Raw genomic sequence first — 26,940 nt, forward strand, 5'->3', positions numbered from 1 at the left:
CTGACTCCGAATCCAAATCCCCTTTGCCAAATTTCCCATCTAGATATATCTATATATTTACATAAGGGAATGAGAGAGGTACAATACCTGAAACCAGATAGCTTTGGAACTGTCAAGGAAGATTATGAAAGGAAATGGCAGTACTGAACACCCAGTAGAGAATACCAGTGAACTAGGTCCTAGACCATGTGTCTCAAAAGGTAAACAGCATCATGAGGTTCTTGGGAAACAGGATTTGGTTCCCCAGTCCCAAGTCCAAGTCTTATGTCACCTCAGCAAAAAGCAATATTGGGTAAAGTTTCATTTAGGATGATTTTTTCCATCTTCTCTTGGTATTTCCACTTGAATTAAATCTATGCTGTATTTATGTTTTTGTTTTTGTGGGGCAATGGGGGTTAAGTGACTTGCCCAAGGTCACACAGCTAGTAAGTGTCAAGAGTCTGAGGCCAGATTTGAACTCAGGTACTCCTGAATCCAGGGCCAGTGCTCTATCCACTGCACCACCTAGCTGCCCTATGCTGTATTTATGGATACTGTCAAAATGGAAATCCAACACAACTTAAATGAACAAAGTCTTAAAATTTATATAGCATTATATAATAAAGGTTGTGCAAGTGCATTGGAATCAAAGAAATTCCATTTGGGAAAATATACCTCCTTAGAAGATGGCATGCCCAAATTATTATGCATCAATTATACTCTTTAACTAGTTCCCCATTATACCTTTGTCTTTTTAACTAAAAGATTAAATCTGAAAGTATAATTGTTCATTCATATTCAAAAGTAATGTGGGGCAATGTTACTAGCTTGGGTAATTTAGTTCCAACTAAATATCTAAGCCTCTCAATGCTTCCTTCACACAAATTTCCAAAAAACAGAATTTGAAATTTTACAATCCAAACACAGCTATCAAAGCAAAAATACCTTGCTCTTAAAATCAAGGCCTTTGACAAAGCATGTCTTAGAAAAGCCTGCTTCTCTAGGGAGTGGCTTCTAGGAATTAACCAGAACAAAATCCTGATTAAGCATCTAATTGGCTTATCTAGTGGTGGAAAAAGAAAAACAAAGTTCACAACTCTACAGGCTGACACAGGCAGAGCAACAAGGGCTTCCTGATCTGGAAGGGAAGATGTTTAAGCCACTGAAAGTGAAATTCAACAAGGTGAAGCCTAAAGAAGAAAATAAGAATGAAGAAACTATTAAGCCAGACATTCCAGCTCAGCCATCCATGGGCCAGGTATTGTATATACAATGTTGAATTCAATCATGTGTAACAGCTGTGTGTTTGAAATGGTTAATGGAAAGGAGAGCAGTAATGTGGAAGAATGCTCAAGGCTTCCCTAGGTAAGACTGTCCAGCACCATCTGTTCAAAATGTCTCTTGTTCTTTTATAGTTTGTTTTCCACCTCTGTCCACTTACCTGTATTTTACGTGTATGTGATGAAGGACTGGGAAGGTGTATCCCATGTCAGAAAGAGAAAGTAAAAGTTTTAAGTGTAGCTTTTAATATGTGATATCACTTTAAAAGAAAGCTGTCCCAGTTCTTTAAGAGGCTGTAATGTTTTTGTTTCCAAGAGTTTCTGTTATCTTATCAGCTCACCTGGCTGAGGAAGGAAGAAAGTGGGACAGGGAATGAGGGCCACGTTAGTAAACAACACTGTGTCATAAAATTTTTTATTCAATGAAAACATGTCTTTTTCACAAGTTATGCTTAAGTTATTATAACATTCAGCATTATTGAAATAGAAAGGAAAAGTAAACGTTTTTGGATTGGGGGTGAGGGAAAAAAGGCAGGATGGCTAAAAAGAATCCTCAAGATGTGCCATCCACATATATTATAAGAATATTAATTTGCAATGACCACTGGTTTCTTAGCTGAACACATATGTCAGAAGATTTCAAGGCAGTGAACTTATATGACCTAGGACAACTGTGTTTCAGGCTTTCACCTATGTGTAGTCAGATGAGGCAGGCCCTGTGGATGCAAAGATATAAATGAAACTGTCATCTTCTGATCAGGGATAACACATACAGAGATAATTAAATACAAAATAAAGGAAAAAATGGCATCAAGAGGAAACACTAACAACTGAGGAAATCAGAAACTGCCTCTTGGAGGAGGAGGCTCCTGAGCTGAACTTTGAAGGAAATGATGAATTCCAAGAGATACCTAGAAACAGAAAGCATTCCAGACTTGGGAGAGAGCCTGTAAGAAGGCATGGTGATGGAACATGGAATGTTTTAATAACTAGAAAAGCCAATATGGCTGGAAAATAAAGTGTGAAGGAGAGTAATATGAAATCAGTCTGGAAAGCTGGGTTGAAGCCAGCTTGTAAAAGGCTTTAAATGCTGAGCAGAGGAATCTCTTATTCTGCAGGTGATAGAGGGTCTGTGGTCAGACTTGTTTTGTAAAGACTATCAAACTGGGAGCAGCTAGGTGGCACAGTAGATAAAGCACCAGCCCTGGATTCAGGAGGACCTGAGTTCAAATTTGACCTCAGACATTTGATACTTACTAGCTGTGTGACCCTGGGCAAGTCATTTAACCCTCATTGTCCTACCAAAAAAAAAAGAATATCAAATTTGCACATGTATAAACTATATCCGATTGCTTACCATCTCAGGGAGGGAAAAGGGGAAGGAGGGAGGGAATGATAGAATTTGGAACTAAAATTTTTTTTAAATGTTTTTAAATTGTTTTAACGAAATTGGGGGGAATAAAATATATGTTAAAAATAAAGAATATCAATTTAGCAGCTGAGCAGAGGAAAGATTGGAGAGGAGAGGGACTGGAGGCAGAAAGACCAGTTATGAGACTATTGAAATTGTCCGGAAAAAGTTAATGAGAGCCTGAGCAGAAGTGTAGAGAAGGAGATGTAGAGTTGGAACTGATAAGACTTAGTTAGGAAATTAATATGGTAGATGAGTGATAAAATGTAAGTTCCTTGAGGGCAGGAACTACTTTATTTTGGGGTATTGTATCCCAAGCACCTAACACAATATTTGACACATACTAGGTTCCAAATAAATATTTGTTACTGATTGACTAAGGGAATGGGAAGAGTCAAGGATGACCACAAAATCTGTAAACTGGGTGTTTGAAATAACATAGAGTCTCAATAGAAAAGGGAAGTTAGAAGGGGAGGAGAATTTAGGGCAAAAAATAATTGGGTTTTAGGAGGCAGCTAGGTGGCACAATGGATAAAGCACTGGCCCTGGATTCAAAAGGACCTGAGTTCAAATCCAGTCTCAGACACTTGACACTAACTGTGTGACCCTAGGCAAACCATTTAACCCTCATTGCCCCGCAAAAAAAAAATTGAATTTGAAATGCCAATGGAACACCCAGATAGAGATGTCCAGGATGAAGACAATGATAAGGGACTTGCTTCAGGAGAAAAATGAGGACTGCCTGTATAGGTTTGAGAGTCATCTTCATGGAGAAGATATTAAAATCTATGGTAATTGGTGAGGCCAGCAGTAGAGACAGTGAAAAGGCCCAGGGCTCTCCCTGACGTACATTCAAAGATAGGGGGTGGGTGAAACAAGGAAAAATTATCCTATTAGGAAGACTGAGAAGGAGCAGTCAGGTAGAGGAGAACCAGGAAAAAACAATATTAAAAAAAACCACCCAGGCAGGAGAGAGTATTGATGTGGAGAGGCTGGTCAATGGTGTCAAATAATGCAGAGAGGTCAAGAAAGATGATGAGAGAAAATCCTTGGGTTTAGTGATTAAAAGATTTTTGGATGACCTTGAAGAAAGTTGTTTTAATCAAATAGTGTGGTCAGAAGCCAGACCACAAGATGATGAGAAATGAGTGGAAGATACAAAAGTGGAGGCAAAATGTATAAACAGGTTTTTTCCCCCATGATAGTGTGACTCTAAAAGAGAGATATAATAGAAGAAAATAGAGTCAATTTTAGATATGGCTTTTGTGGGGTATTTTTTTTAAGAAAAAGGATGGTCTGGCCATGTTTGTAGACAAAAGTATGGAGCCAACAGATAGGGAGAAATGGACACTTAGGAATCGAGAAAGAATGGTCAAAGGGGCAAGGTATTTCTTCTATCCTTCACCATCACAACATGGGACCAACAGGTCATTCCTAGGAATAGACAATCCTCCTACCCTTCTGCTCAAGGGGTGATAAATCAACTCTGAGCTAAAGTCATAAGCACACCCACCATTGCAAATGGTGGGACAGTTCACTGTCCTATGGCTATGTCCTTCATTCAGAGTCCCTATGATTTAGTTTTAAGTACCCAGAGGAAAACTCACCTCCTCTACTACCATTCTATGCTCCCTCATCTTAATCTATGTAAACCCCACCCTTCCCATGGATCTCTTCCCTTCTACATTGGCCTGTTCCTACCTCTCTCCCCCTACCTGCCTACCTTCCCCAGTCTTCTTACATTCTATATACCTCCATAAACTCTATGATCCAGCAACTTTCATCTTTTTCCTGTTTCCTACAGAGGACAATGCATCTCCTGACTACGTTTTCACTGGATATCTCCAGTTCCCAAAATGTTCTCCCTCACTTCCTCCTCCTGACTTACCTGGCTTCCTTCAGGACTCAGCTCAAATTCTTCCTTCTACAGGAGGTCTTTCTCAGTCTCTCCTGCTGTTACTGCTTTACCTCTGTGGTTGACAATATAATTATCTTCTATGTCCATAGTTTGCATGCTGCCTCCCCCTTTGGAATATGAACTCTTTGAGGTCTGGGACTGTGTTTTGCCTTTCTTTGTATCCCCAATGCTTAGTACATGACACATGGCAAGTACTTAATAAATGCTTGTTGACTAACTGCCTGAGAGGTCAACGAGGATCAGAATTGAGAAAAGCCCATGAGATTTAGCAATTACAAGATCACTCATAACTTTGGATAAGGCAGCATTCAGGTGAATGATGATGTTGGAAACCAGATTGCAACAGGTTTAGAAAAGATTAAATGTACGCGAAGTGGAGGCATCAATTTTAACTAGATTTCTAGGGGAGTTTTGCTGAGAAGGGGAGGATGATGCTTTGGGGCATGTTCAGATCAAATGAGGATTTTTTTTAAGGAAAGGGGGAAACTTAGATATGTTTGTAGGCAGCAAGAAAGTCATTAGACAGGGAAAGATGAAAAATGAGAGAGTGGAGGGAACAAGATGGGAGGGGGATATTATTTGGTATAATTTTCTGGAAAAATCAAGAGGCAATGGCATCAAGAGTTCATGGAGGGGCAGCTAAGTGGCGCAGTAGATAAAGCATCGGCCCTGGATTCAGGAGTACCTGAGTTCAAATCCAGCCTCAGACACTTGACACAACTAGCTGTGTGACCCTGGGCAAGTCACTTAACCCTCATTGCCCTGCCAAAAAAAAAAAAAAGTCCATGGAAAGGGGTTGGCCTTGAAAAAGAAAAAGGCTGGAGTGAATGAGCAAATAAAGATCAAAGACCAAAAATTTTAAAGTCATTATTGTAAAACAGAAAGTCAATTTTTCCAGAGCCAATTTTTTAAATCATTTATGTTTTTAGGGGTTTTGTTTTTGCTATAATCTAAGTTCATTTTATCCAAAATCATAAGACCACTCTTTTTTCTTAAAGTGAACTTCATGTCCTTCACTTACTTCTTTATCTTTGAAAGTAATTAGATTTGCCCATTTCTAAATATGTCAGTGCCTTAAAATTTACCTTGTGGACTGTGATGTGCAAATATAATGAGTAAATTAATATTTAACACACTGGTCTATCAGGGAAGAATCTCTTTGGGAACAAACCTAACACCAGATGTACAAATTAAAGTCACTAAATTCTAGAATGACTTGTATATCTGAGCCCTTCATCAATCTGTCTCTATACTGCTATAAGAAGGAACAAATAGGAAGAATTCAAAGAAACATGGGAAGGCTTACATAAACTGATACAGAGAAAAATAAAGAATCATGAAAATACAGTGACTGAAATGATGTAAACAGAAAGAATGAAAAAAATAAACTGATCCTGGAGAACAGTTAAGAAAATTCACCCTCTCCCTTAATTGCAGAGTTGTGTGACTATGGATATAGAATATTACATATTTTGCCAGTTATGATACATGTAGATTTCTTTGGCTGAACTGCTTTTCCCCCCTCTTTAAAAATATATTTGTTACAAGGGGTAGCTCATTGAATAGAGGAAGGGGAGGAAAACATTTAGAAATCAATTGAATAGGGGGCAGCTAGGTGGTACAGGGGATAAAGTACCAGCCCTGGATTCAGGAGGACCTGAGTTCAGATCCAGCCTCAGATACTTGACACTTACTAGCTGTGTGACCTTGGGCAAGTCACTTAACCCTCGTTGCCCACGCCCAAAAAAAGAAATCAATTGAATGCAAAAAAAAAAAAAAAAGGTTGCCAATAAAATGGTATTAAACTTTGAAAAAAATTAGAAATGTAATAACCACCAATGAACACAAACACTAAAACACACAAAACCAAAAACACATATAGATTAACATAAGTAATTTATAATTTATAAAAATATATTTGTTTTTTAAACAAGGTAGTAGCAAAATTATTGTTTCTTTCCATATCACCTTATGAAATTGTTTTACTTTCTATTTATTTTTCTAGAGTTTGTTCCTATTATTGTTGTTTATACAGTTTGTTGTTGTTGTTGTTGTTGTTTGGTTTGGGGTTTTTGGTTTTTTTAGTGAGGCAATTGGAGTTAAGTGACTTGCCCAGGGTCACACAGCTAGTAAGTGTTAAGTGTCTGAGGCCGGATTTGAACTCAGGTACTCCTGACTCCAGGGCTGGTGCTCTATCCACTGTGCCACCTAGCTGCCCCTGTTTATACAGTTTTAATCAGTGTGAATATTATTTTTATTCTGCTTTCTTTAGTCTGCATCACTTCCTGTGTCTTCCTATATTTCTTGGTATTTTTTTCATTTATCATTATGATATACAATGTTATTCCATTAAATTCACATAGCACAATAATTTGTTCAGTAATTATATTTTCTTCTGTTCATATATTATGTTTCAGGAATATTTTTCCCACAAATAGATATTTTCCTTCTGTCGATAACATCCTTATAATAATAGTGGGATCCTAGGATCAAAAGATAATGAACATTTTTGTATTTCTTATTATGTAACTTCATTTTATATTCCAAAAAGATCACACCAATTCACAACTCCACCAACATTGTAACTGTATGCCTGTTTCTTCAAGCCATGTAAGCACTGAATATTATTGCTGTAAATTATTTTTGCTAAATTAGTGAGCAAAAGGTAGTGTCTCAGAGTCATTTAATTTTCATGTTATCTGATTATTAGAGAGTTTGAATACTTATCATGTGGCTATCAATTATTTGTGTTTTTCCTCCTGAAAACTGCCTGGTCATATCCTTTCACGATGATCCTTTAGAAAATGGATATTACTCATAAATTTGTTCTAATTCCATTCAAATTTTAACTGTCAGCCATTTATCAGAAATTGCAATGATTTTCCCCTAATCTGTTTATTTCTATTCTGTATGTGATGCCTTTTCTTCCTACAAGATCACCTTATTTTTATAAATCAAATTTATCTCTTCTGTTTCTAGCAATTTCTTCTATTTGTTGAAAGGCTAAGAATTTAATTGTAATAGATAACATTCCATTATCTTCTAATTTTAAAATGTTTTTGAAAGATCATAGATTTACTGAGGATTTATTGTAGTATATAGTGTGTAATATACCATTTTCACCTAATCCTATCCAATTTTCCCAATAGTTTCCATTAAATAAGTTCCTACCCTTGTATATTGCGATCTTGGATTTATCAAACACTTTTCCCCCTTTGTTTCCTTCTCTTAGTTGCTAAATCTATTTAATTGATCTGTATTTCTATTTTAAAACCTAACCAAATTACCTTGATGTTGATGGATTTGTAATATATTTTGAGATCTATCTGGCAATAAAAGTTTTTCTTCTATTTTTATACTTTCCCTTTAAATTCTTTATTGCCTTTTCCATGTAAATTTTCTTCTTGTTTTATCGATTTCTTATGTTTCCCATTATATTTTGATGTTACATTAAATCTATAGATTGTTTTGAATATTGTAGCTGTCTTTACATCTACATTCCGACCCCATCCCCACCCCCACCCCCAGGTAAATTTGTCAGTCCCCTGAAGGACAGTCCTACGATTCTATCTAAATGACAGATTCTGTCTAAAAGACATAATTCCTAATCAGTAGAAGAGAGAATTCTCAGAACAGAGAAGCAGGGAAATTTCACAGATCAGTTTAGGTGACAGAAAACACAAGAACCAGGAGGCTCTGTGCAGAATTAACATGAAATTTCAGTTCAACCAGGGGAAGAACAATTTCACCTGAATAGTCCATGAAGAAGCTCTAGGGTGGTAGGCTCTGAGAATCAATGGACATGTTGGGGTGCAAGATTTCCCCTACATTCCTGGGGTTCCAAGGGTCCCCCATTCACCATTCAAATTCCATACCTTGCCTCTTGGAAGTTTTTCACAATCAACAGTCATATCTCCCTACATGAACCAACCATCACAGGGCTGTATTTCAGAGTGCCACTAAATCTTTTTTTTTGGTGGGGCAATGAGGGTTAAGTGACTTGCCCAGGGTCACATAGCTAGTAAGTATCAAGTGTCTGAGGCCAGATTTGAAATCAGGTCCTCCTAAATCCAGGGCCGGTGCTTTATCCACTGCGCCACCTAGTTGCCCCCATACCACTAAATCTTAATGATGGTGGAATTATGCTATATTGGCTTGACCTAGCGACAAATATTGAGTTAATTTCCTCTTTATTGCTAAAAAATAGCTTTATGGGGGCACCTAGGTGGCTCAGTGGATAAAGCACTGGCCCTGGATTCAAGAGGACCTGAGTTCAAATCCGGCCTCAGACACTTGACACTTACTAACTGTGTGACCCTGGGCAAATCACTTAACCCTCATTGCCCTACAAAAAACAAAACAAAACAAAACAACAAAAAAAGTTTTATTATCTTTCTATAGGTTTTGTGAATATCTGGGTTAGTTAATGACTGTGTGTGTGTGTGTGTGTATGTGTAGTTGATATTTTAAATGACACCTCTTTCAATTTAAGGGAGAAGAAATGTATAGAAATGTGGGGTTTATCTGTATCTACCATTTAGCTGAAGATTTTTTTCTTCTTCTTTTTTCATATATGATGCTTATAATCAGTTTATCCCCTTTCCCTCTCTGAAATAGAGATTTTTCATTTCATAGAGGATTCTTTTTTTGTCTTCTGATATATGTACTGCAACCTGAGATACACAGGAACTTCAGATCCTCAAATTTGCCCAAAGTCACCCTCACAAACACATATGCTTCACCATGAACCCCTTCTGGGGGGAAGAAACTACCCATGGGTACAAGCTTACAGATCAAAATGTAGGCCCACCTTGCTGTACTCCCAATGCTCTTCCAAAGAGGGAGAGTAAGAGTAGGGGGAAATGATTGGCAGAAGAGCTACAGCTGATTCTCAGCCAATCATTAAAGGGTAACCCAGTCTCTGAAATCCCATCAATAGAGCAACAGTGAGGTAGCAGAGTAGGCCTGACCTAGGTCTGGTGCCTTGCATTTGAGATAAAATGAGACAGTTGTAATCCATTAAACAGGTTTTTTAAAGGGATGTTTACTTAGCTATAGTAAGGGAAAGATATCCATCAAGAAAACAGTGTTGACTAAGCTGAACACAGCTTTCCCGTGCCAGTGTAGAGAATGCAGCTGGTCAGTCATTCAGAAGCCCAGTTATTATTCATGACCTGATTTATTCATAACCTGTACCTGGGGCTCCAGAGGTCTATCAATGGCCCAATGAGTTAGTCCTTTAATTCCCCAAGATGGTTTCAAAACCTTTTAAGGAAAAACAAGACCAGCCTGAGTAGGCCAGAATCTTAGAATACTGCTTCCCCCTCATTAAGTGGGCATGTTCAAAGTCCCTGGGGAATCCCTGAGATGCTTCCAAAGGAAGGTTCACACATCTTATAATCTCATCAAGTTGATTGAAAAACCACCCCTTTTTGAATAACACAGGGGTCTTATTCCCAGACTTGTTTATATTTTTTTCCCAAATAAGTCTGAATATTCTCCTGAAACTAGACCCATGGACGTTTTCTCCATGACTCCAAGACTTCAGGCCAGTTTCACATACAAACTTCTTTTAGTTTCTGACAAAAAGTAACTGCATATAACTATTTGTACTGAATGTAGAAAAGACTCATGACTATTTAATCTTTCTCATTTAGAAAGATAACTTTCCAAATGTCTCTAGCAGAAGAAATGTCCTCTTCAGCAACTTTCTTGTGGCTTTCTAGGTAGTCCTTGAAAGAGACATTCTAGGATTCTGTTTGATCATAGATGGGGTGCAATATGCATTGAAAATTCCAACATAAATGAATTCATACATCTACTAGCATGCTGCATTACCTTCATAATGCTAGTTACAGCTCAATCCTTTTAAAGATTGGCTCATTTAAATTAACTGCATTTCTGGGGCAGCTAGATGGCACAGTGGATAGAGCACCGGCCCTGGATTCAGGAGGTCCTGAGTTCAAATCCGACCTCAGACACTTAACACTTACTAGCTGTGTGACCCTGGGCAAGTCACTTAACCCCAATTGCCTCACTAAAAAAAAAAAAAAACCCAACAATAAATTAACTGCATTTCTTTTCTCATAATAAACTTTTAAAATATAACATGTAAAAGGAAAAAAAAATCACAATTTTTAAATCACCTAGAAAATGCTGGACTTGGAATCAGAAAAACCTTAATTCAAATCCTGTCTCTAATACTTACTGGCTGAATGACCCTGAGCTAGTCATTTGACTGATCTTAGCCTCAGTCTCCACATTTCTAAAGTGAGCATAATAATTTTTTATAATTATACTTTTTGGTAATAACTCTTTCTTGAAGAGCTGTTGTGAGGATCAAATGAGATAGCATATATAAAGTGCTTTGCAAAACTCAAAAGGGCTATATAAATGCTAACTAGCATAGAAGGTGCTCAGTAATGGTAGATGAATTGAATGAAAATATTTAAAGTAGTAATTCAATTACACATATGCTTTGATGTCTGGAAAACAGGATCTCTTGTTGTTGTTTGTTGTTCATTTGGGTTGGACTCTCCATGACCCCATGGACCACAGCATGACAGGCCCTTCAAAGTCTGTTCTTTAATGTCAATAAAATATCCAATACAGTGCTTGGCAAAAAAAAAAAAGGCACTGAATTTGTTGATTTTACCCCCAAAGACAATTTTTATTCTTATTTACCCCCAAGATGTTACAATCCTGGAAGAAGTCCACATTATTATAAGTACAAGTAGACAATAGGATAGAGATATGTACCGAAGGCAACATATAGTAATGGTGAGGACCCTATACTAGAAGTCAGAAAATAGTTGTTCTAGAAGCAGCAATACTGCTGAATAGTCATGTTTCCTGGAGCATCATTTAACTTTTCTCAGCTTTGGTTTCACTGAAAGAAACTGGGTCAGTACCTCTTCTGCATTCTTGTCTAGAGTATCTTTTGTATCTTTCTCCCTTCAATTTTTTTTCTTAGACCCCAGAAGAAAAACAAAGGCCATTTAAAAGAGTGCCTGGAACATAGTAGGCACTTTAATAGATGCTTGTTCTGTTCCCTTCCCCTTGGTTGGCCTTTGGTTGGCCCTTGGTTTTTGTGGTTGTAAAGTTGTTTTTCAGTCATGTCTGAATTTGGGGATTTCTTGACAAAGATGCTGGGATAGTTTTCCATTTACATCTCCCAGCTCATTTTTACAGATGAGAAACTGAGATAAACAGAGTTAAAGTGACTTTTCCAGGGTCACAGAGCTAATAAGTGTCTGAGGCCAAATTTGAACTCACCAAGATTAGCCCTCCTGACTCCAGGCCCTGCACTCCATCCACTGCACCACTTAGCTACAAAGGAGTAAACTTAAATTCATTAGTAAAGAATTAAAAAAGAATTTAAACTCCATGAGCAGAGAGGCTGGCTCATTTCTGCCTTTTTATCCCTAATGCCTAGCTCAGCTCCTGCTGTATAAAAATCATTTAATAAATGCTTACTGATTGACTTCCTCATCTGGACCATAAGCATAATAATACCTTACCTGCATACCTTGCAGACTTAACACAAACAATTAAATAATATGTGTAAAAGTACTTTGTAATCTCTAAAGCTCGAAACAGGTAATCCCACAAATCAATGAATGGAAGAATCTATTTGTAAGTAGCCAACTGTTTAGAACTCAGAATGCATTTTCCCATAGAAACAATACTAGAAGTGGTAATTACATTTTTCAAGCCAGTTCACAGAAACCTATAATGTGCCTGAAGAACAATATTTTTTCAACAGTGGCATCAAATGCAAATAGAAACAGAGGCCATTAAACCATATGTGAGGTTCCCTGCAGGCCACACACATATCAACATAGAAAACCACAAATTAACATCTATGTAGGGGGGTTGGATTATTATTTGGAAGTGCTATAGGAGGCCTCCAAGCTATGTGTTTGATGCTTCTGCTCTTCAATACTAATAATATTGGAACCTGACCATCAACAATCCCAAAGGAGCTTGGAGGGCGGAGGTTCCAATTTGGGATGTCAGAAACACATTACCTTCTAATTTAACTCCAGAATCATGATTAAAGAACCCCCTCTTTTCAACCCCTGTCTACCTACCTACCCTGCCCCAATTTCCAGTGGCTACATTAAGCTTACATGGACAGGAGTTCCATTCAAGTGAAAGACTAGGAGAAGAGCATAGTGGGCCCCAGTGAGTCAAAGAGGAGGAATATGGTCCAAGATTTCCTGCTGACAAAATACCCATAATCCCATCCTTTTTTTTTTCTTCCAAAGAGTCAATCTGCCAGTTTCCATTTCCACCAATTCCACCTACTGCTTCTGCCAAGGGTTTCTCTCCTCTACTGGCCCAGAGAAAAATGATGTAGTCTCAGAGAATTTTCATTCCTTTTCTGTCTCTAAAAATAAGCACACAGCCTTTTTGACCTCTGCCCAAAGGTTTTACTACCAGCAACAATAGGAGCATGATTTTTTTTTTTAACTCTGGCTCCTATTATCTCTATACAAGTGATTCCCAAATCTTCATCTCTGGCCTAGCATCTTTTTTGCACTCTGATCTTGAGAATCTTCTGTAGCTTCCCCCTTCAATTTTCTTCATTCCCCAAAGGAAAGACACAGGTCACTTAGCACACTGCCCGGAACATAGTAGACACATAAATGTTTGTTCCCTTCCCTTCTCCTTGGTTTGTCTTTGGTATAGAAAGGACTAAAGTTAAATTTATCAGTTATTTCAGACTCAGTGAGGTTCCTGGATATTTCATCCCAGCTGATGAGTTTGGGTAACTTACCTACCCCCAATTGTTTACCTCTCAGACTCCATCCTATCTATACTAACACTGGGTGGTGTCAGAAGCAGAAACCAGTGTTGGAAGGTTGAGTGTGCAGTAGAATAAGAGCAAGACAGGGAAGAGTGTTGGAAAGGGAAGGAAGGAAGCAAAGAGTTAAGGAAGGGAAACAAGGAAGGAGAAGAGGGAAGGAAAGAGGAAAGGGAAAGGAGGAAAAGAGGGATGGGACAAGGAAAAGAGATAGAAGGAAAGAGAGGGAAATCTCAAATAATAATGATTGGGCTCAAGGGTAGCATTCCTATGACCATCCTAGCTGACTGACCATAAGGTAAGGATCACCAACCAGGTAAAGGTTATTTTTAAATTTGGCTTAAGGAAAGTGAAGACTGGGGGAAGCTAGGTGGTCCAGGGGATAGATCACCGGCCATGGAGTCAAGAGTACCTGAGTTCAAATCCGGCCTCAGACACTTGACACTTACTAGCTGTGTGACCCTGGTCAAATCACTTAACCCCAATTGTCTGACCAAAAAAAAAAAAGTGAAGACTGAATATACAGATATAAGGTATTGTTTTCCAAGTGCATTACAAACAGAAAAAAGAAAAACATGAATGAATGAAAGTTTTTTTTAACATTTACTATTTTAGACACTGCACTAGGCACTGATGTTTGACAAATATTCAATTTCATATTTTGATGTATCCTGTACCTATTTTGTTTCCTTAAGAGAGAATGTCAATCTGAAAAGGAGCCTCCCAAAGTCAAGATATCTTCTGGCTCAGATGAACCATCACTGCCCCAAAGAAAAGGTCAGTAAGTTGTATGAACCAGAAATTTTTTGCTGTTATAGAAAAATATTGAGTCAATTTTTTTTAATTTCCTTCTTTGTGGAAAAATATCTATATTTACATACATACATACATATTTACATGCAGATATATACAAATTGTATATATATACATGTTTATACACACATACATGCCTGTATGTGTGTATAACAAAAAAGGTCACTCTTCTAAGTGTAGGGTGAGTTCAGGGAGAAATAATACCTCTGATATGAGGGCTCCTCATTCCTCTATGGTGTCTACCTACTACCCAACTCTCTCCTGTGGTTCCAAAAAGCTGTAAAATGCACATCCTGGTACACCATTTTGGCAAACAAGCTAAACCAGGTTGAGGGTAACCAAGGGGTCACAAAGCCTTCAGTGAGTTAGCAAGGTGACTCCCCAAAGTATGTGAAGACTTCCCCTGAATGAATGGGCAGATGAGGATAATTTGTTCCAACAGCCAGGAAGGCAGCTGGAGCAGCCTCTGTGGAGCACTTAGAGCTTGGTTCGACATTGAAGATGCCAAGGTCATCCCCTGCATCCTGAGTCATCACCAGTCATCTTGACTTTTGTCTTGTCACTGGACTTTGTTGACTCTGGAAGAGAGAATGAGGCTGGCAACTTTGATCAACTCTGCCTCACTTAAATCCAATTTATGTGCAAATCAAAAGGCATCACCCATACCATTTTCCCATGTTTAACTACCTCAAAGTCCTGGGGCAACAGGCAAGTGATGAAACAGCAGATGCAAATACACTGGGAGCTATGTTCACAACCCTGCACAAAGGCAACCCAGGCCTTAGGGTTGTATTCTGACTGGACTGAAGCAGTAGTGGAATTCAGCAACCCCCAAGATGGATGAGCAGACTTTTAAAGATCACACTGCTCACCTCCTAGCCTGAGGAAAGGGATAGAAAAGGTACCCTAAAAATTGTCTGCTTCACTCAACCCTGGTCTGCTTACCATGGCAGGTGGGCATCCCACCCTGCAGGAAATGCAAAAAAATGTACAAAAACTTCTGCAAAGATTATTCCACTCCCCATCAGTACATGGAATGTGTGCACACTTACAGACAACACAAAAATCCAGTAGACCTGAAAGACAAACAGCTTTTGTTGTGAGAAAAATCAGCAGATATCACATCCAAATAGCAGCCCTGAGTGAAATAAGGCCGGCAAATGAAGGTCACCTGGCAAAAGTAACAACTTAATAGCCATTTTTGGAATGTCCACAGTGAAAGGGAGCATTGTAAAGCTGGCATGGGTTTGTAATCCAAACTATCTGGACAACAAGTTCATATGCCTTCCCAACAGAGTGAAAGACGGGCTCATGACAATGCAACTACTACTTGAGGGAAAGCACCACACCACCATCATTAGTGCCTAGGCTCCCACCATGATGAACTCTGAGATCAAAGAAAAATGTTATGAAGACCTGGAGACCCTTAGCATCAATGTGCCAAAAGAGGACAAGCTTATAATTCTGGGTGACTTTAATGCTAGCATAGGCTCAAACTATCAGGGAATTCTTAGAAGGAATGGAATCAGAAACAGAAACAACAGCAAAGATCACTTACTACTGAAGATTTATGCATCTCATGACATCATCACCAACACTGTCTTCCATATACCTAAATGCAATAAAACTTGATGGATGCACCCTCACAGCAAACATTGGTATTTAATAGACTGTAATTGTAAGGTGGAGCAACAGACAGGATGTGAGAGTGATGAAGGCAATGTGTGGAGTACAGTGCTGAACTGATCACAGACATATCCTCTCCAAGCTAAATATTCACATTCAACAAAAGCAATGGCCCAAAGGCAAGATGACTACCAGAAGACTTACTGTAACAGATGAAGGTGCTTCTCTAAATGGGAACAGTTTGTTGCTAAGTTGGAGGGAAAGCCAAGCCCATACATGGGTGGCAAAAGAGGAGCAGAAAAGGAGTTGGGCAGCTTTCAGAGATTTGGTGTAGAACATTGAACTTACTCATCTGGGCCGGAACACTCACTACATCAAGATTGGTTTGACAAAAATAATAGGGAAATTCAGAAGCTGATAAACAAAAGACAAGAACTCTACAGGGTTTATCAGCAGGATAGTTCATGTCTCTAAGAAGGCAGCATTTAACTCCATCAAAAGTAAAATGCAAGGGAAACTTAGAGAGATACAGGATTCTCACCTCAGTAAGAAGGTAGATGAAATTTGGTTGTTATGATAGTAACAATCCAAAAGGTTTTATGATGTCCTAAAGGCTATTTATGGGCCAAAGACTTGTGGTGGATCTTAACTAGGCAGTGCTGATGGAGTCACATTGATTAATAATAAGGGCATGATCCTTGAGTAATGGGCTAGACATTTCCATAATGTTCTCAACAGACCATCATCAATCAATGCTGAAGTCACTGATCATATACCTTAGCTTGAAATTAGTCTCCCTCTAGTCAAACTTCCAACTGAAGAAGAGCTTTTGAATGTTGTGGCAAAGTTCCTGGTACTTATTCTACTCCAGCTGAGATTTACAAGGCAGGGAATCCATTGCTCATATAAACACTGACTCACATTTTCTGTGTTATATGGCAAGAGGAGCTTATCCCCCAGGAGGTCAAGGATGCTTCGGTTGTCCATCTCTATAAAGGTAAACAAATTGTCCTGTGACAATCACAGGGAGATCTCTCTCTTAGTCATTACTGGCAAGATTCTTGCCATAGTCCTCCATAATATACTTATCCTTCACTTGGAAGATGGTCATCTACCTAAGAGTCAGTGTGCTTTCAGAAAGGGTGGAGGAATGGTTTGTATAGTGTTTGCTGCCTGACAACTCCAGGAGAAATTATAGGAGCAGAACAGAGATCTGTACACATCTGTTGATCTAATGAAGGCCTTTGATACTGTCAGTCATAAGGATTTGTGGAAGATAATGGCAAAATTTTATTGCCCAAAGTTGCATCAGTATTGTACTTCAGTTTCATGATGGCATGCTTTCACGGTTCTGATATGGGCAATGCTCTTGAGCAGGCTGCGTGCTTGCTCCCGTCTTTTAAGCATAATGGTTCATCAATGTTGTCAGATGCTTTCAACATGAAAACAGCACCAAAATCAGCTACCACACTAATAGAAAATTATGTAACTTGAAAAGGCTACAAGCCAAGACTAAAGTGGAAGCAGAGTTGGTGCATGCCTTTTTGTTCACAAATGATTATGCAGTCAATATTCCCTCTGATGCCAAGATGAAGCAAAATATGGATCAGTTCTCTGCAGTTTATACTAATTTGGGCTTAACAATTAACACCAAGATGGAGCTGTGAGCTGATCCAACCATTCTGGAGAGCAATTTGGAATTATGCCCAAAGGGCGATAAAGCTGTGCATACCCTTTGACCCAGCAATTCCATTTTTAGGTCTTTTGCCCAAAGAAATCATGGAAGGGGGAAAGGGACCCACATGTACAAAAATATTTATAGCTGCTCTTTACGTGGTAGCAAGGAATTGGAAGTTGAGGGGGTGCCCATCAATTGGGGAATGGCTGGACAAGTTGTGGTATATGAATACAATGGAATACTATTGTGCTGTAAGAAATGATGAGCAGGAGGAGTTCAGAGAAACCTGGAGGGTCTTGCGTGAGCTGATGATGAGTGAGATGAGCAGAACCAGGAGAACATTGTGCACAGTATCATCAACATTGAGTGTTGACCTACTGTGATGGACTATATTCTTCTCACCAATGCAATGGTACAGAAGAGTTCCAGGGAACTCATGATAGAAGAGGATCTCCAAATCCAAGAAAAAAAAAAGAAAGAAAGAACTGTGGAGTATAGACGCTGATTGAAACATATTATTTCTTTTGTTTTGGGTGCTGTTGGTTTTTTTTTTCTATTTTGAGGTTTTGCATCACTGCTCTGATTTTTTCTCTTGTAACAGGATTAATGCAGAAATAGGATTAATGTTATTATATGTATATATGTGTGTGTATATATATCTATATCTATATGTATAGAGATATATAGATATAACCTATATCAGATTACCTGCTGTCTAGGGGAGGGGGGAGGGAGGGGAGGGAGGGAGAAAAATCTGAAATTGTAAAGCTTGTATAAACAAAAGTTGAGAACTATCTTTACATGTAACGGAAAAAATAAAATACCTTATACATAAAAAAAAAACCAATTAACACCAAGAAAACACAGGTTCTCCATCAGCTAGCATCACACCATCCATATGTGGAACAGCAAATGGAGAAATACTGAATGCTGTGGATAAGTTCACTTAACTTTGCAATACACTTTTCTGGGGTTAAATACATAGATTATGAGGCTGATGAATGCATTGTCAGAGCTAACTCAGTGGGCGGGAGGCTCTGAAGGAAAGTGTGGAAGAGAAAAGGTACTAGACTGCCTACCAAACCAAAAGTCTACAGAGGCATGATGCTGACTTCATCGTTATATGTCTGTGAAACCTGGACAATATACTAGCACTATTCAAGGAAACTGAATCACTTCCATTTGAATTGTCTTGGGAAATTCTGAAGACCACTTGGAAAGATAAGGTACCAGATAGTGAGGTCCTTTGTTGAGCTAAACTGCCAAGCAATCAAATTCTACTACAGAATTCACACAAGGCAAGCACTCACGTGGAAGTCAGAAGTGATAAGAGAACACTCTTTAAGATCTCTCTGAAAAACTTTGGAATAAATTGCATGACATAGAAGATACCAGCAAAGAACTGCCCAGGATGGCATGCCCCCATCAAAGAAGGTGCTGTGCTTTTTGAGCAAAGCAAGATTGCAGTAGCTCAAAAGAAACATGAGCTACACAAATTTAGAGACATCTCCAGTCCAAATGTTCATATGGACTATTTGTGCCCAATCTGTGGTAGAGCCATCCAAGCTCATATTGATCTGATAAGCCACAGTCAGAAACACTGTACCTTGACTCCCAACATACTGATGTCATTTTGGTCCTTTTCAAGAACAAAGGACAAAAATCAACCAAAATATACAAAAAATTTTTAAAGAAATGTGAATATCTAAAAAATCAAACTTGTACAAAAAAATTCAGTTGATTCCACATTCTTCTCTCTTTACTCTGACTCTTAGTAATCTTATTCACACTCATAGCTTTAACTATCACCTCTCTGTATGTGACTCCCAAATCTATAACTCCAGCCCAAAAGAGACCAAGTTCCAGGTATGACTCCTAGCTGTATACTTCCACTTGTATCTCCTACTGTCACCTAAAACTGGCATGTCTAAGATTGACCTCATCATAGGATCATAAGATTTAGAGTTGAAAGTAGTGCTTTGCTGGAGGCAGCTCATACCAATAACCCGCTACGGGTTAACTGTTAAATTTTTCAGTGTAGCACTCTCGTATACCCATAATCCAACCTATTCATTTTATAGGTGAATAAGGCCTACAGAGGAAAAGTAACTTGCTTAAATTGACACAGAATAAATAGCAGAAACAGGATTTGAACCTGGATCATCTAATTCAAAATCCAAAGCTCTTTTCAATGCATCACATGCCTCTATCCCCCAAAAACAATTTCCCAGCTTAACCTCTGTATTTCCATTAGTGGAAATTAATTTCTAGTATTCCAAAAAACAGTCATCTATGGTGCTCCATTTTCAACATATCCCATATGCACTCAAACATGCCTCTATTATTCCTTGAAAATAATGCTCATATCTGTCTCATTCTTTCTGTCTCCGATTCAGTCCAAGCCCTTATTATTATTATGCCCTACCTAGACTACTGCCTTCTACATACTTAGAATACCTCACCTTCTAATTGGTCTTCTTAGTCTCCTGGATTTTTCCTTTTCCCTATTCATCCTACAGTCTGCCACTATTCCTAGGCCTTAAGGGAAGTGACTGCAGCCACTGAGAAATTGAAATTTCAGACCTTTTTCTGAGAGCAGCTGAGCTCAGCCACTTGGGAGTTTTAATGTTGTATCTTTTTAATTTCAATTCCATGCAGTAACTACAGTCCTTTTGGGGTCAGGTGAAATTGGAAAGTAGATATGAATCTTAATGAGAATGAAGGCAAACAGACCAAATAAGTTAGGATTTTCATTCCCTAGTCAGAAAGCTTGGGCAAGGTACTAGCAGTAAGCCATGGGGGAACCCAAACAAATCACATTTGAACATGTATATAGGAATGGAAAAAGGCCTGGGAGCTGGAGCAACTTGAGCTCAGACTGCCACCTGTTGGTGATTGAAGCAGAGACTTCTGCATGATGGGGCTATTCTAACCCTGAATTCATGTAGATATTACCCAACCATCACCTACCTTTCTTTCCTCTCTGGTGCCAATATGATGCAAGGTACTCTTTTGGCAAGAGAAAACTTATCAATTACAACTGAAAAAAAGAGATGAAGGGATAAAGTAAAGAAATTTAAAGACTATAATGATTACTAATATTTATATGGGTTTTTAGGGTTTATGAAGACCTTCGAGATAGTGCCTAATTTAATCCTCATAAGAATCTGCCTCTTCCCTCCACTGAATAAATGCTATAACTAAATACCCCCATATAGTTTTACCCTTCTGAAGGTCCTAAAAAAAAGGTAAATTTAGATGACTTCAAAGATTTAGACAGGATAAAAATAAAATTCCTACTGAAATGAACATTCAGTGTTAAAGATACTATTAAAAGTGCCCTAGCTCCCAGTTCATCTTGACCACTTCTCCTCTCAAGGCTATCTGACTAAGAGATAATACAGTGGCAACAGCCCCATGAAGATTAATGAAGAAAACATTGATTTTCTGTTCATTCTTAACATTCTCCACTTTTAAAAATTGGGTTTTGAAGCTTCATCGATTAATTTCCATTGGTACAATAATACAAATAACCTTCCAGGGTTTTTGTAAAGATAAAAGTATATATATATATATATATATATATATATATATACATATGTGTGTGTGTTTGTATGTATGTGTGTCTGTATATCTGTGTATGTGTACGTGTGTATATGTATATGTAAAATCTCATCTAGAGCTAAATCTAAAACGTGGATTTTACTAGCTGTGAGACCTCAAGCAAGTCATTTAATCTGTCTGCCTCAGTTTCCTGACCTGTAAAGTAGGATAATAATAACATCCATCTCTAAGAGTTGTTGGGACGATAAAATGAGATAATATATAAAGCACTGTATAAACATTAGATGTTATGTTATTATTATTACTAAATTATATAAGCCTTTAACAAGGATGTATTTCAAATAGATAGCGTTATTCGTTTTTTTTTTGTAAGTGAGGCAATTGGGGTTAGTGACTTGCCCAGGGTCACACAGCTAGTAAGGTATTAAGTGTCTGAGGCCGGATTTGAACTCAGGTCTTCCTGACTCCAGGGCGGTGCTATATCCACTGCACCACCTAGCTGCCCCTGATGCATTTATTCTTAAAATATTCAATGCCCAATACAGAGGATAAAAATGTTATTTTTGTATCTTTTTAAGGGAGAAATATGATCTATAACTACAGTGTCTTGGGGGGGGGGCATTTGGGGTTAAGTGACTTGCCCAGAGTCACACAGCTAGTAAGTGTTAAGTGTCTGAGGCTGGATTTGAACTCAGGTCCTCCTGAATCCAGGGCTGGTGCTCTATCCACTGTGCCACCTAGCTGCCCCTACATTGTCTTTTATTTTCCACAATTCTGATCCTTTAGAAATTGTGGCACTTCAAAATTCATAGTCTTATAATGTAGCACCCAGGACTCCCCTCACCCATAAGCCTCAGAAAGCTACCATAAGTTCTAGGTACTTTGTAGGTCAGAATCCAAATCGTAAATGTCACATGAGTCCCTACCAATGTGTCTGTGTTTACTAATTAGGTAAAGAGCACACAGTTCATAGAAAAGGTATTAAATGTAATTGTAAAATAATGAAAGTAATACCAGAATGCTCCTCTCAAAACTTGGAGCTCACTTGTCAACAAATATATACACCAATAATAAAGAAAAAGGATATGCATAGGAATCACATGGGGGCATACAAATTTGGACAGGACACATGCATCAAGGGGTATCTCACATTCCCAATACTTAAAAGTATCCATTTTCTACAAGTGATGTTATGATATTGCCTTCTGTTCACCCTGTTTCCTACCAGGTATTACATTTCAGTTATGTAACCACCTCCAAGGTCACTGAATACCCTTCTCCAGCATCCAACTAAGCAATGTTTTAGTTAGTAAGCTCTCCCCTATTGGAAAAGGTAATAATTCTGACAGTCAGCTTTTTCAGTACCTCCACCATTCCCTTGGGAGTGCTATGCTTGTTAAGCCTCTCCCCTGAAAGGGAAAGTTACAGCATTCCTCAGCCAATCAATCAACAAGCATTTATTAACTGTTTGCTTTGTGCCAGGAATATTCTCCATGGGATAAATGGTTAAAGAATATGAATACTTAATTTGTAGGAGACAGGAGCTATGATTTTCCCCATTTTACAAATGATGAAATTGAGGCAGACAAAGGCTAAATGACTTCACCAGGTTACAGATAGTAAATATTTGAAGCAAGATCTGAACTCGGGTTTTCCTGACTCAAGATCCAACATTCTAATGACTTTACCATTTAATTACCTTTTTGAATTTCCTATACTAAATGGTAATCTTCCTTCTGCACTACATCATGTAATATTCATATGGAAAATAATAAACTATCACCCTAAAATATAGGCCAGATCTTCAAAAACCAATTAAAGTAGAAAGAAAAAAAACAGAAAATTACCCAGATAATTCAGACCAGATATCCGCTTATGCTGGAATTATCTGACTCTGGTAATTCCCTAAATTCTCTCATTCTTTATATATGGAGACAGCCCACATGTAGAAGGCAGATTATGCTCCAGTGACCTATGTAGTCAAAGATTACAGACCACTACAGGACTGACTGCATTTCAAATGTGATGACAGACAGCTTTATTCATATCCTAGTCATCCTTCCACCAAAGAATTTGCTTGTAAGCTTATATTTTTCATTGCTAATCTACAGGGAAGGGTGATTTCTTTTGTGGAAGTTTCATTGAAAAGATAAAAACTATTTCTGACTTATATGAGAGTGGGAGAAAAGATGATTTCATTTAAAATTGCAGACGTGGCATGTACTTACATTCCTTAATAGGAATAAGAGTTCTATAAATGCTATCTGGTCTTGAAAAAACAAAATTATTAGTGTTTAAAGATAGCCTCTTATATGTGCTGGGAATTTTCATTTTCCTCACTTCAAAACATGCAGGTGCAATGTCACAACATCCGCAGATGTTGGTTTCTGATTATAGGACTATGTTATAGAGCTCAGTCTAAATTCTATCTGCTAGGGAAGGAAAGGACTTACATCCTAGAATCTCAGAATTGCTGAATTAGAAGGGACCTCAGAGCCTATCTAACCTGACCCATACATACCTGAACAAGAATCCTCTCTCCACCCCCAATAAGGGTTCATCCAGACTTTTCCTGAAGATCCCCTAGTGAGGAGGGACTCCGTTGTCTCGTGCATGAGGTAGTTCATTCTACTTTTGGAGAGCTCTAAATGTTAGAAATTTTTTTCCTTACAAGGATTCAAATTCATCCTCTCTGTACTTTCTACTCATTGCATTGCTCCAGGTTTTCCTCTCTATGACAAAGCAGGACAAATCTAATCACTATTTTTCCCATTTGGAATTTAACCATCACCAAAATAATAACAACAACAACAATAATAATAACATTTACATATACAAAGTAGAACAGAATGAGAGGATTGGGTATGAGAATGTGAATTTCTATTAACATAACTTGCTTTTTAAAGTATATAATATATTCAGCATGTTACTTTCAGAACTATCCTTCTTGTCTGTTTCTTCTTGATCCTCTTGACTTCTGTGCATTTAATGCTCCACTTTTCTTTTTTTTTTTGGCAACTCTATTACTGGTTCCATTCTTTGCACCAAGCACCTCCCTGCCCAAAAAATAGAAAAGAAAAACCCAATCCCTATAATAAATATTTTCAAGTAAAACAAACATACACATATGCTTTGTTCAAAAATGTCATGTCTTTTTCTGCACCTTGAGTCCCTCACTCCTCTGTCAGGAGATGGGTTGCATGGTTCTTCATCAGTCCTCCATAGCTATTCCATTCATCAGAGTCCTTACTTCTTTAAATGTCTTTCTTAACACCCTTTTGGTTACTATGTAAATTTTTCTCCTGTGTCTGCTCACACCACTTCAGTTCAATTCATATGAGTCTTCCTAGGATTCTCTAAAACCATCCCTTTTGTCATATCTTTTAGCACAGTAATATGCCATTACATTGATATAACATAATTTTTCAGACATTCCTCAATTTAAGCATTTTCTCTTTTTTCAGTCTTCAGTACCAAAAAAGGAAAACAACTACTGTAAATATTTCTACATGGATGAACCTTTTTCCTCTTTCTTTGATTTCTTTTGGGTATGTGTCTGGTTCTGATTCTTTTTTCAACACAACAGCCCTTCAAATACTTAAAGACAGGTATCATGCTCTCCCACCCATGTCATTTTTATCCTATATAATGCAGACAATGCAACACATTTTATTTATATGAGAACTACTTAAAAAGGGCTTTTTCTATATTTTTCTCATTTCACTTGTATCACCTCTGACATATACCAGTTTATAACTCTTGACAAATTATTTAACCTCTCAATTTAATTCAATTCAATTAACATTTATTAAGCACTATGTACAAAGTGCTGTGCTAAGTGCTAAGGATACAAAAAGAGGCAAAAACCAGTACCCACCTTCAACAGACTTACAATCTAATAGGGGAAACAACATGCAAGCAAATATATACAAAGCAAGCTATATACAGCATAGATAGAAAATAGTTAACAAAGGGAAAGCACTGTAAATAAAAGGACTTGGAGAAGGCTCCCTGTAGGAGGTGGGATTTTAGCTGGGACTTAAAGGGAGCCAGGGAGGTCAGTAGTCAGAGTGAAGGAGAGAGAACATTCCAGGAATGGGACACAGTGCTAGGAGCAGAGAGATGGAGTGTTTTATCTCTCCATTCTCTGGGCAATGCTCTAAAAATATAAGATACAGAGATTTTAACCTACATTGATAGAAAGAGTTTGCTCATTAGAAATTCCCTATATCAATGCAATCACAGGTATGATCCCTATCTCTCTCCACTCCCCTATCCAAAGTATATGGAATGCTTTCTCAAATTAGTTTTAATATAACCAATGGTGGTATTTGAAACTATTCAGGGACTCCTGAAAGCTAATGTTGTGATCATAAGTGAGTTAAATGCCTAACATAGTGATACAGGAGTCATACCCTATATGAGGCATTGTTTCAAGATAAATGACAATGTGAACATCATTCATTCAGATCCATCTAAAGGTAGTGAAGGTCTAGGTGAAGCATTATAGGCCACTTCTCCTGAATTCCTCTCTCATCTCTGCTTCTGACACTCCAGGCTTCACAACCATGTTTCAGCTATCATCTCAACCAGGAACATCCCTTGGCCCCTGCGTCCCCCTTTCTCCCATTGGTGAGCTCCCCCAAGAACTTATATTTTTTTCTGATAAAAGTATTTTATTTTTTTCCAGTTATATGTAAAGACAGTTCTCAATATTTGTTTATACAAGCTTTCCAATTTCAGATTTTTCTCCCTCCCTCCCCTCCCTTCCCCCTCCCCTAGACAGCAGGTAATCTGATATAGATTTCATATATATAAAACATTAAACATATTTATGCATTAGTCGTGTTATAAGAGAAGAATCAGAGCAATGAGGAAAAACCTCAACATAGAAAAACAAAAGCACCAAAAACAAAAGAAATAGTATGGTTCAATCAGCATCTACACTCCACGGTTCTTTTTTTTTTTCTGGATTTGGAGATTCCCTTCCATCATGAGTCCCCTGGGACTCTCCTGTACCATTGCATTGGTGAGAAGAATATAGTCCATCACAGTTGAGCAACACACAATGTTGATGATACTGTGCACAATGTTCTTCTGGTTCTGCTCATCTCACTCATCATCAAGAATTTATATTTTTAAGAAGGGTCCAGGTCAGCCATCCCACATTCTCCTCTTTGTTCTGCTTCTCACTCTCTAGACTTTGCTGTGTTCCGATACGGGGTGTGCTAGCTCTCCAAGGGAAGAAAAAAGTGCCCAAAAACACTTTAAAATTTAATCTTTATTATTAATATTTTTTCATCACTTTCTTAGAGCAAGATAATCAACAAAACAATAAATAAAGCACTGAATTGTGGCATTTGCCAATTTCCAAGGTACAAATGCTCAGACTGAAAATGTAACAATCAATTCACAAAAGCCAGGTGGAGCTGGTTCCAGGACCATTGCTTGTCCTGACTTACCCCATCTTTTCAGCAGACTTTTATTTGTTTTCTGTAACAAGCTCCTCAAGGGCAGAAGTTATCTTTGACTTGTATTTCTATCCCTACTGCTTAACGCGCCACCTGGCACATACTAAGTCCTTAATAAGTACTTGTTGACTTGATATTTCTAAAAGAAGAAATTAAAGACTACTGAAATTACTAACCCTAAGGAAAATTAAGATATAGCTAAAGTTTTCATAGTAGGAGGTAAAAGCCAGGAAGTACTTTAGCTATCATCTAGATAAACAGTCTTATTATATAGATAAGAAAATTGAAGTCCAAGGTTTTGGGGGTCACATTGTTACCTTCCTTCTTTAACGGTCCTCTCATTATTTATGGTAGCCACCCCCCACATACACATGGTCCTCAAATTGTCACA

At 38.0% G+C, this 26,940-nt stretch overlaps 1 protein-coding gene across 1 annotated transcript in view; it reads left to right on the forward strand.

Annotated features, from left to right (window-relative positions):
• Window positions 1-1,129: 1,129 nt before the first annotated feature.
• The window catches only part of CNGB3 (cyclic nucleotide gated channel subunit beta 3), a 181,027-nt gene continuing 155,216 nt past the window's right edge, over window positions 1,130-26,940 (forward strand). Inside the window, exons 1-2 of the mRNA XM_043976245.1 lie at window positions 1,130-1,237; window positions 14,093-14,174. Of these exons, the coding sequence (XP_043832180.1) occupies window positions 1,130-1,237; window positions 14,093-14,174 (190 nt within the window). The remainder of the gene's footprint in view (window positions 1,238-14,092; window positions 14,175-26,940) is intronic.

Source organism: Dromiciops gliroides, chromosome 1 (assembly GCF_019393635.1).
Source record: "Dromiciops gliroides isolate mDroGli1 chromosome 1, mDroGli1.pri, whole genome shotgun sequence".
Lineage (NCBI taxonomy): Eukaryota > Metazoa > Chordata > Mammalia > Microbiotheria > Microbiotheriidae > Dromiciops > Dromiciops gliroides.